Below are 11,982 nucleotides of genomic sequence, written 5' to 3'. Positions count from 1 at the left end.
GAAGCAGATCGGCTCTCCCTGCCCCCAGCCTTTTCATACTTAATGGCTGCTGGCCAGATATTGATGATAGTATTATTTGCTTTGGTGTAGCAGAGAAGCACATGTGTTTTAGCTAAGTGCACTTACAGCTCAGTGCCTCGGGAAGAACTTCATGCAGTTGTAGTTAACGGATCCTTTGCACATGTGTGTGAATGCATGGATGGATGTATTGTGTCTTTTGTTGCATGTGTGTGTGTGAGACTGTCTCTCGCTCTTGGACTTAGCGTATCAGGAAATTTAGTTTGGCACTGAACTCCCATCTAACTGCTTGATGCGAGGTTAGTATGTGTGACTATTTATGAATGTACAGGTTCTGCTCGTTTGCAAATTGACGAATTATTCATTTCCACTCAGCATCTTCATTTTTGCACTCATTGGTGTGACCAGTGGTGAGAATGTTCTTATCATAGATTAAACCAATAATGTCCTTTATGGGTTGATCTGTGTCTGTTCTCATTATGACAACATCTACTGTAATTGTATTACAATTGTTTCCATCTCTGACAAAATATACAATCTGTCTCACATTGACACTTAATTTTGATATTTCCCTCTATTATGTATTGTTCTGCTACCTATGGCATATTTGTGATTGAAATGAAATAAATATTAAAAATAAAAGTATGCTCCCTGTGTTGAATTAAGGAAAATAGTGCCATCTCCAGCGTAGCGAAAAGACTTGTCAATCAGCATGATTTTATATTTTAATGAAACCAAATGAAAACCATTTAAATCAGAAGTATGCTCACGATTTTTTTCCGTGCAGCCATGTATGATTCATAGGGTTATTACGAATATTTAAAATAAATATGACTAGACATATGTTGAGAGAGCGCAATAACTGTTCCGCAATCACATTTTTTTGTTCAACACAATAGTTTTCTCAAGAATTCATTACAATATCCATAACGAAAAATAAGCACTAGTAGGCACATTTTATTCTAAATGTAAATAATTTCGTGAATTTAAATGTTCAATAAATATCATATAAGGCTATATTCAGACTATTTATATATTTGTTTTGAAATATTCGTTTCAGACAAACAAAAACACGAATCATATATTACACGGGTCTTTGTTATTTTTGCTAATTAAAATAAAAGCAAAAACATGTTGTACCTGAGCTCCTTTCAGGCGGCGTTTTGCAGGAAGTTTCCTCGCCAGCGTTCAATGTCCAGCGAACGGACTTCAAATTATTTATGATTTTACTGAACTGTGTGATTTGTGCTGGAGAGCTTGTCTGCATTCTACAAACACGTTCTGCGTTTGCAAACAATGTCCAATACATTTGTTCGTTCCATATTTTATTAAGGTCACGTACATAAAATCATATCAAAATCTTTAAAAGGTTTGAGTATTTTTACAACATCATTGGACAGTTGGACACGAAACAAGCCACTATGCGTCAATTTACTGGACACTCGTTGTCGTTTTGACTGATGGTAAAAACGGACCATTAATGCTTATAAAAAAAGAGAGAACATCTTCTCAGGTTACTTGGCTTACATCACAAATCGACATTTAATATCTACAGTCTATAGTATCCTAATAAAACACACTTGAAAATACTTTTGTGTGACATGCCACGAACAAGTAGGCTATCTCAAAGAGAAGAAAGGACACGTTCAGTCAGTTCATAAAGGCGAGAGATATTTTTAAAGCACCCGTTCGCAAAGAGATTAAAAATCACACATTTTGGGATCCCACATTACACTTAACAAACTTTTTTTTTCAAGGTGATCTGGCTGGTTTTCCAGACACACACATGCTGTGAAAAGAGTAACGGTGATTTTTTTTTTCCTCAGAAGCGCTCGATGTCCACTATACATTAACGCTTACTTCGATTACTTAAAATGGATGCTACTTGAAACAATGTACGTTTACGATTATGCTAAAGTGACAAGACTTACGGAATTTTTATGAGTTTTTTTAAAGATATATTTGTCCATTTAAGTCCAGTCCACTCGATAAATCTCAAAAACCCTATTTGTAATATTGAACACTCATCGTATGCACTTACTGCTAACTTACTGAGGTAAAAATAAGCGCGCGTTTTTTTTCAGCGCGTGTCTGTATCACGTGAGTTGACAGTCCGTGTTCACCTGGTTTGTATTGTGTTTCAGAGCAAACGAACAACAAACATCTCAACGGGGTTGTTTGTAATTACCGTTGATCTCCGCAGATATGTTTACCGCCTCAGCCCCGAGCGGCAACCGATCGCTGTACTCGGATCCAACTTCAAACTCCTCCTGCGTTTTGGATTGTGACTCGGGAATGGACTCAGTCACCACGCTGCCCTCGACGTCCTCACCTTCTCCGTCCCCCTCCTCGCCATCAGCCTCGCCTTCTCCGTCTTCCAGCTCACTCGGGTTGAAGTTCTTCTCGGATCCCACAAAAGACGCCCTGGGGTCGAAATCTGTCGCTATTTGCTTTTCCATCTGATCTGGGTTTTGCGTCTTCATGATCAACTTGTAGGTCTTGCCTTGATACTTGTAGAGCAAATGGCAGCAGGTGGCACCCAGCAGGGGAACGGTTGCCAGAGCTAGCAAAAAAATACTAACGACCACTATAATTAGCAAAGATGGGATTTTCTTTCTAGTTGTGAAGACCACTTGGACTTGACAGTCCTGGCCCCCATAGGTGAGGCACAGGGTGTAATTAGTTCCTGGCTTGAGGCCCTGGAAGCGATAGCTGTTAACGCCCTCCTCTATCTTGGACCACTGCACCACCGAATGTCCATTGCCAGTACCGACGCAAAGGTACAACATGTCCAGGGGTGACTTTTTGGTGGATGTCTGGAAAAGACTAAAAGGCTCTTTATTCACAGTTTGGAGGTCTTGTTGTTGGCTGAGGTGAATGTTGGACTTCGCGTTTGCCATCTGGAAAGGGTTCAGCTGAACTTTGGCCTCAGTTTCTGAAACTTCCAAAGCAATAACTCCGAAATCAAATGTGTACTGTTTGAGTTCATCCAAGCTGAGGTTGAAAGCATGGTTGGAGATGTACTGTGTGCCATCATTCATTCCGCATTTGCCAACAAATGGCAAAGTATCGGTGCCTTCTTCCACTTGCTCTTTATCCACTGTAATGAGAGATGTTCCAGTTGGAAGGCTCTTTGTCTTCTCCTCAGATTTGGGCCACATGCTAATAACGCTGTTTTTGGAGCCTTTTGAACCAAGTTTGTCTTCTGGTAAATGGCTGGATGCTTTTGGGTCCAGCATGGCGTGCTTTTTGGTGCCTGCCACAACAAGTCTCACAGAGCGCTCGGCTCTCCCCATATCATTGACAGCAGAGCATGTGTAGTTTCCATCTTCTTTCTTGCTTATGCGAGGGATGATTAAGGTGCCGTTTTGAAACACAAGGAACCTGGCGTTCGTAGGTGGTCCGTTAATCGGAATCTCAATTTTTTCAACAACAGCCGGCAAAGGGAATGTAATTAGTTGGTTTCCAGCGTATATCTCCCATGTGACCTCAGGTTTAGGGGTTCCTTTAGTTTCACAGTAAAGCATGACCATATATCCCTCATAGAGTTCAGTTTTTTCAATGTTTGGCTGATATGTGATGGACACTGATGGGGCCTTGCAGTCCAGTTTGGGCATGCTAGTGACCTGAGTGCCTCTGAGGTGGGAAGGAGCATCGCAGACAATGCTGTTTTGCTCAGGGATGGAGATTGAGGATTTGTTGATCCAGTCCCTGAGCCACTCAAGGTTGCAGGAGCAGGTGAAGGGGTTTTGGAAGATTTGAAGGTGAGCCATCGCAACCAAAGCATCAAACGTTCCTTGCACGATGGTGGTAAACTTGTTATTGTTAATACGGACCGAACGCAGTTCCTTCAGGTTGGCAAAAGTATCCTTGGGGATGCTGACCATCTCATTATTGTTCATCTTCAACAACTGCAGGGCAGTGAGATTGGTCAAGTCCTCCCATGGAAAATACACGATTTTGTTGTGGCTAATATCCAAATTTTTCAGCTGAATCAATGGAGCAAAGGTGCCCCTCTCAATGGTGATGATTTCATTGTGAGCCAACCAAAGAGAGGTCACCTGGGTCACATTTATAAAGTTTTTGGGTTTCAGCACTTTAATCTTGTTCGCTGAAAGACTCAGGGTGGTCACATTGGATGGCAAGCCCACGGGCACTTCCAGAAGTTCTTTGTAGGCACAATCTGTAAACTGGTGGTTTGATTTATCAGAGCATTTGCACTGCTCAGGGCAACTGTGCGCACTGCCAATCACTGCAGTCCCCAAAGCAATAAGCATCAGGTATTTGGTTGCCATTTTCAGCACCTGCCAAGCACACATGAAGGTGCAGATTAGTACAAATGATTTCTATATTTTTCATGCACAAAGAACAAATGCAAGAGCCATATAAGAAACATAAAGTTTCATAAAAAGTGCTAATGCAAAGTGACAGCTTTGCACATTATGAGGGTGATTATAAAAAGTATTTGACGTTACATTTCACGTTCATGCACATTTATTTAGAAAAGTTACCAAATCCAAATGCATATTATTTCTGGTCTCTTTTTTCAAGTTGTTGTCGACTAATTGAGATTAATGAGAGGAAACAGAAAAGACGTCGGAGACTTCCCCGAGCGTCCTGCTGTGTTACCGAACGGCTCGAGAACAGAACGCTTGGATCATGTCGCTGTCCAGCGTTCTGAAAACGCTCTTCACTTTTTAATAAAAACGTGTTTGTTTGTTTTGTGAATGTCTTAAACTTCTCGAGATTTGTAGCGACTGTTTCCTAACCTAATCGTTCGCTGAAAGTTCGCTGAAGAAATGCACTTCTACAGTTTATTTGTTCATGATTCTACTTACTTTCTGAACATTTGTACGCTTAAAAGGTTTAACTTTTTAATATCGCCTTACCTGTCAGTGATGTTCCTAACACTCGCGCGGATTTCAGTCAACACGACACTTGATGAAATGTAATAACAATATTTAATGCTCAGACGTCAGTTTATCCCAAAACATGATGCAGCATTTTATATCCCGTTGGAAATCTCTACTGTTTTTCTTAGCATAAGGCAGAAGATGCATTTTAGTGTCCGTGTGAAGCTGAGCAGTGCAGAGGCTGTGTTCTCCTCGCGCTCGAGTTTGGACAGAATCCACTGCGCGCTCCCGCCTCCACAGTGGAAGGGGAGGGATTGTGAACGCGCAGACTCTCCCTTCAATTCCGCATTAAAGCCACAGACTTTGCCGTCCAGATGAAGGTTATTTATCATTCAGATACAGTTGATCATTTATATCACTTCACCTATGCCCTTGTTTGTCTTTTCGATGTGAGTATTACTGATATCCACATGATAGGCTACTTTTTCCATGTAACAACTATGCATTTTCTGTATACATTTTACAGGTTAGTATTTTTTAGATGAAAAGTCGCCCATCATAAAATAGGTTACTGTATGTAGTAGCAACAAAGAAAAATTGGTCATAAAATTCTGAATTTATTTCTGCTTTTATAGAATGAAAACAGAAGAGAATGTCTAAAAAGGAAGTCCAGTTATTCTTGTATAGTGACCATCTGTTAAAAAGGAGCAGAAAATCGTATAAATTGTGTTATTATTTGGTAGTGTTATTTTTAATGTGGAGCGTGTCATTACAAATGTCCCCAAATGTCCCTAAAGTGAAATTTGCTGCTATGAGCAAACCAGTGGGCATTAAAAAAATAAATAAACAAGTGAACTGAGCTGCATTAACAATGGCAACATGATGGAGCTCAGCAACAGCTGAATTTTCTGCTTGTAGCCTAATTGCGGTGACTTTACAGTGGAAATTGCTTAATTTGTTGACATGTCTGGAAGGAGCCTCGCTCTTACGAGGCTAAATACAATGAAAATGAAAATGTGAATACATTTGACTTTGAAGGACACAAACCTTGTTTATGTGTGTTCATCGCCTTTTATTTTGTTGCGGTTTGCGGTGGTGAACCCCGAAACCTTTTTATATGCTGCCACCTAGTGGTCATTTTACATACTTGTGTCATTTTTGCGGTTGTTATTAGATTCAGTAGATTTTTTTAACACGGGTTTGAACACTTTCCCTTGTTTCAGAAAAAAAATACAACATAATGCATTGTTAGGAATTAAAGGACAACCTTTAGTAACCAATAGTATGCTGTTCTTAAGCCAAGACATTTCATTTTCTCTTTCTGTTCTCTGTTCCACAAATTGCTCTGTATTACATGGTAGGCTATGTGTTTTTACATCATGATTTTGTTCGACTTAAATTAGTTCGGTGTTAACAAAAAAAAAGTTTAATAGTTTTGCATAACTCTGCAACTCTATACTACAATAGAAATGCAATGTTCAATGCATTTTCCCATTTGGAATTAGTAGCATAGTAGGATGATACTACTGGGTGCCATTTCTGTCCCCAGGACATTATAGGTACAAACATGCATAAAAATTAACTATAAAATACATTTTATTATTAAGCAAAGTGTCCTGCACATTAATCTAACTGCCCATTTAAAATATATAATTTAAAAATATATTAAAAACTACCGAAAACACTGAAAAGATAGCATTTGTACATGTCCCCAGTGCCTAACGCTAAATGTAATGTTTAAAATCCAGAAATTATTTTTATTTTGCATTTTGGTGTCCCTCCACATCCCATCTGTGTTTTAAGTACATTTATTTCAAAATAAATGTATAATATTTTGGATAAAATACACATTTATAGTCGTGTCCCCAGGTTTTCACTCAGTCCTGTTACCCTAACACATTCCTCCCTCTAAAAAACTGGGAAAATTCCACAAGACACATTTTCAACATAATATTGCAACATCTGGATCTTCTTAAGGCAATGAAATGACCGAAAGCATGTGGTCTTATTTTCTTTTCTGTATATTTGATGATATTGTAACGGTGGCTGGGAGCGTCATCATAAATATACTGTCCTGTTACCTAAACTATTTCTTAGATGTTACTTGTTTATTTTAAAAATACAAATCTTTGGTGAATCACTATAATTTGCTGAGTATTCTCATAATATAAGCATGTACTCCATGTGGCTAGATATACTCATTTATCCTATACTTATATATAGCAACTGAGTAAAAGTAACAGTACTCCATGTGGCTAGATTACATGTATTTGCTCATTTTATCGTAAAATCTCAATCCTGTTACTTTCAGTCCTGTTACTCATATACTCATTTATCCTATACTTATATATAGCAACTGAGTAAAAGTAACAAGAGTAGTGTCATCAGATTTATTAATGTAAATATTAGGCTACATCCATATTAATCTGGATAAATTTGAAAATGCATCTTTTTCTCAACGTTTTGGCCTTCTATCCATACTGAGACAATGCTTTTGCCCAGAGAAAACCTATATGTTGTTCCTGCATTGCTGTTTTATATTACATTCCTGAAAGTATGACAGAAAATGTACTTTAAAATGTACGTACTACCTTAACACACATAAATATGTTCTTTATTCTCACTGGAGTTACTGGAGTGACAAAAATATTTACTGAACTTCTAGAACATAGAAAGGTAGGCCTATTTATATCAGTTTTGTCATGTGTCTTTTATACTTTCGGGGAACAGGAAGTGTTTTATGTGTTTGTTGGTATTTCTCACTGTTAAATGAATGAATGAGTAAACTGAGTAGAACGTGTAGCGTGAACGTTCTATGAGCCGCTTATGTCGTCACAGTTGATGTTTGAACTGAATCATCGACGGTTAAACTTGTGCTGCTTCAGTCTCACATCTGCTCTGCTGGTGAGTCGATGATAAACTCCTTATCTAATGTTTTCATATTGCGCTATTGATATCAGTAATTTTAATAGTTGTTGGTGCTTCCGTGTGAACTGAAGGCAAAGCTAGACCATTAACTACTGCTATTTGTGCTTTTTAATAAACATTTTCAGATCACTTCACCTCCATCCAAAACTTTTTGTTGCTTCTTACATGGCTGAATCAATTGAAAATGTAATATGGGTTGTGATTAAAATACATTTGCAGTATGATGATACAGACACAAGGTGGCGCTTAGCTTCCCAGCTAACAATTTTTGGTTCCCAGAACGTTCCCTTTTGGTTAGCCAGGAAAGTTTTCTTGATGTAAATAGAAAATAGAAATAGATTTAGGTTAGGGGAGCTTTTCAGGAACCTTCTGGGAACGTTCCCGGAACGTTGCGGGAACGTTCTTGGCAGGTTCCCGGAACGTTCCCCTAACCTAAAGGGAACGTTCTATTTACTTTCCTAGGAGGTTCTCAAAAAGTTCTCTGAAGGTTCCCAGAACGTTCTCATAACCTAAAGGGAATGTTCTATTTACGTTCCTAGAAGGTTCCCAGAAAGTTCTCTGAAGGTTCCCAGAACGTTCTCCTAACCCAGTGGTTCCCAATCCTGGTCCTGGAGAACCCCCAACACTGCACATTTTAGATGTCTCCCTATTTAAACACACCTGATTCAACTCATCAGCTCATTAGTGAAGACTCCAAGACCTCAAATGTGAGTGTCAGATAAGAGAGACACCAAAAACGTGCAGTGTAGGGGGTTCTCGGGGACCAGGATTGGGAACGTCTCGGTTACGTATGGTAACCCTCGTTCCCTGAAGGAGGGAACGGAGACGTCACGTCGGTGACCGAACAAGCAAAATGCCGCTTCTAATGTAAAAACAGGAAAATGGGAGTGCCGTAAACGGTCAAATACATGATATCCAATCAGCTTACCTCATCTTTTGTGGTCAAAACTGACTGCACCCACACAAGCAGCGTGCATGCTATTGGATACATGCTATATGCCCGCTGAATATGCTGCTTTAGCAAATCGCGCTGCTGTTCAATGTATCTTTAAGGTAGATCTTCACTTAATATCATGAAGAGCAAATATTGATACGGACTGAGATCGATTTAAACTCTCTTCGATACAGACACACTCTGTGCGTGTTGTTGTTTTCATGTTTAAGATACAAGCAAGAATGCAAATTTCCCTGAATATCCAAACGATAAATGTGCCATTAACATTAACAGTTCAACAAAAAAAGGTCATATTAAGTGAACATTTTACATTTTAAATGTAGCCTACATTTTAAACAGAATATTGTCATGTTTGTTAGCCTATATTTTGCAACGAAATAATAGTTCCAACGAAATCCGTATCATCTGGTGTGCGTCTCCAAGCAACATACAGCGGTGTTTCATCAGTGAACGAATCGGCTTTGAAAGATGAGGTTCGTCAAATTAATTTTTGCAACATTGACTCAGAAAACATTAGTTTATTAACAAATAATTCAAATATCCCCTCACCGTTTTGTTTGTTTGTTTGTATGTTTTTTGGGCTGATGTGCCAAAATTGTGTTTGCATTCAGTAGCCTATATGGCAGCATTTTTGTGCCACGTTTAAAAATAACTAAATAAATAAGCTTAATGTCATAACATTTTAAGAATAAAGTTAAAATTACGTTAAAAAAATCATGTTATATAATGTGAAAATTCCACCCATAGGCCTACTCCTCCAATGGACTTGAAAACTTTAAACAACATTTCCAAGCATTAGCCTATAGCCTACCCTAAATAAAATAGCATGTGAATAGTCACGATTCACGTAACTTCATTTACTTCCAAAAAATCAACAATAGTGCCTAAGTTCAGTTAATCGAGTTGGAGCCCATAACGTTTGGGGTGGGGGCCTACATATTTTTTATAATAATGTGCCGCGCACACGCAAAAATGAGTTGGGAAAGCCATTTGATTGTATTCTAGTAAAAACGAAAGAATTGCAATGATCGGGTAAACCGCTATAAAGTTCATGTCGCTACAGAGTTAGAACCGGTGAATGCGGTTTACAGGTTTCATAGAAAGAGAATGATGTGCGCCAAATGAGTCGCTGTAGAAACCGAATATTTGAATGGTTGCGGACGAAATAGCTCAAATCGAGAACCAACGCAATGACATGTGAAATAAAACGTCCTCGTGTTTTAAAGAAGAGTGTCTTGATTAAGTGCTGGAAATAGCGGATGATGGGCACAGAACGGTAACAAAAATCAGAGACATTTAGAGTCACACACAGGTGTATTGTGCAAACTGTACTTCATTGGGATGTTTAGATAGCTATAGAAGAATTCACATTCACGATTTTTTTTTCTTTGAAAATATTTAACCTGCAGATCTCAGTTTAAATGCTTCAGTTTGTTTTGATATTATATTATATTATATTATGTTAGATATTATAAACCTAATAAATAATTAACCTTGTTTTTTAATGGAGTCACTTATGCTCATCAAGGCTGTATTTATTTGATCAAAAATACTGGGGGAAAAAAACAGTAATATTGTGAACTATTAGGCTATTGCAATTTCTAATATTGGTTTCCTATTTTGATATACTTTAAAATATAATGTATTCCTTGTGAAGGAAAGCAGAATTGTCAGCATCATTACTCCAGTCTTCAGTGTCACATGATCTTCAGAAATCATTCTAATATGCTGATTTATTATCAGTGTTGAAACTGTTGTGCTGCTTAATCTTTTTTTATTGTGTTGTTTTGATTCTTTGATTAGGCTTCTAAAAAGTTAAAAAGAACAACATTTATTAAAAATAGAAATCTTTTCTAGCAAGGTAAGTCTTTACTATCACTTTTTAGCCATTTAACTGCTGAATAAAAGTATTAATTAAAAAAAAAAAGGTATTTTTTATCAAATAGATACAGCCTTGATGAGCATAAGAAACTTATTTTTTAAATGTACTAATCCCAAACTTTTGAACGGCAGTATATTATACTGTAAAAATATTTTCTCAGGTAACCTAAAATGTACATCATTTAGTTACATCAAGGGTCAAATCAAATATAAATAGCACATTAAAGTTAAAAGTTACACACTTTTTTGTGTGCGCGCTGTACAGGTCTGGTATAAAGAATGTTTTTGCTCAGGTGGCCGTAATGTCCGCCCAATAGTACGGAGAAAAGTTTTGCTCAGCAAGAAAAAAAATTAGAGGGAACATTGCTTTCTACGCCACTGAATAAGACTGATGTACCCGCGTTGTATCACAAATAAATGTAAGGTTTTTGGATTTTCCCCTTACTTTAAATGCATGCTTATGGCTCATTATTATTAATCGAAAAAAAAAAAAAAAAAAACATTAAACTTTGAACTTTTATTAACAGAATAAATAAGGATATGTTTTACTCGCGTTTAACGCAAATAAATAGCCTATGGATTTCCCCTTAGGCTACCTTAAAACGATCGTAGTTTGTGGTTTATTATCTTATTAATTAAAACACATCAGCCATCAAATAGTACAATGGCAAATTCGCATATATTAAACATCTACCTTGCATTGACAAAATGAATAAGATGGATATAGCCGTTGTAACCCAGATAAATAAGTTTTTTCCCCTTGTTTAAAACGAATGCTTATAGTTTGTGGTTCATTGTTATTTTTTTAATGAAACCCCAGCAACAAAGACACTCACTTATAGGCTATTAAACGAATAAATGAAAGTTTTATTAACAAACGTTGCGCTTTGGATCCGCCATCATATAGTCTCAGTCTTCTCGCATCACTCTTGTCACGCGATCTCCTTGCTACGTTTCTGGACTTGGGAACATTTACATTTACATTTAGTCATTTAGCAGTCATTTAATATATAATATATATATATATATTATAAACACACATATACACACACATATATACACACACACACACAAAGAAAAGAGAAGGAGAGGTAGAGTTGAGTGTCATCAGCATAGCAGTGATATGAAAAGCCATGTTTCTGAATGACAGAACCTAGTGATGCCATGTAGACCGAGAAGAGACGTGAGGCACCCCAGTAGCTAGATGTTGCGACTTCGACACCGCACATTTCAGTTGCGTTGCTGTCTATGCAGGGTCAGACAGCTCTCAGATTCCATCAAAAATATCTTAATTTGTGTTCCGAAGATGAACGAAGGTCTTACAGGTTTGAAACGACATGCGGGTGA

General features: G+C 37.7%; 1 protein-coding gene across 1 annotated transcript; it reads right to left on the bottom strand.

The window, feature by feature from the left end:
* Nucleotides 1–1,788: 1,788 nt before the first annotated feature.
* Nucleotides 1,789–5,146, bottom strand: LOC107751265 (immunoglobulin superfamily containing leucine-rich repeat protein 2-like). Its single transcript, XM_016566941.1, has 2 exons — nucleotides 4,908–5,146; nucleotides 1,789–4,322 (listed from the first exon to the last, which is right to left on the bottom strand). The coding sequence occupies exon 2, from the start codon at nucleotides 4,311–4,313 to the stop codon at nucleotides 2,184–2,186; it is 2,130 nt and encodes a 709-aa protein (XP_016422427.1). The 5' UTR covers nucleotides 4,314–4,322; nucleotides 4,908–5,146; the 3' UTR covers nucleotides 1,789–2,183.
* Between the last annotated feature and the right edge of the window lie 6,836 nt (nucleotides 5,147–11,982).

The sequence above is a fragment of the Sinocyclocheilus rhinocerous genome, unplaced genomic scaffold, assembly GCF_001515625.1.
Source record: "Sinocyclocheilus rhinocerous isolate Xijiao unplaced genomic scaffold, SAMN03320098_v1.1 scaffold872, whole genome shotgun sequence".
Taxonomy (NCBI): Eukaryota; Metazoa; Chordata; class Actinopteri; order Cypriniformes; family Cyprinidae; genus Sinocyclocheilus; species Sinocyclocheilus rhinocerous.
This window is presented reverse-complemented; position numbering and strand designations above follow the sequence as displayed.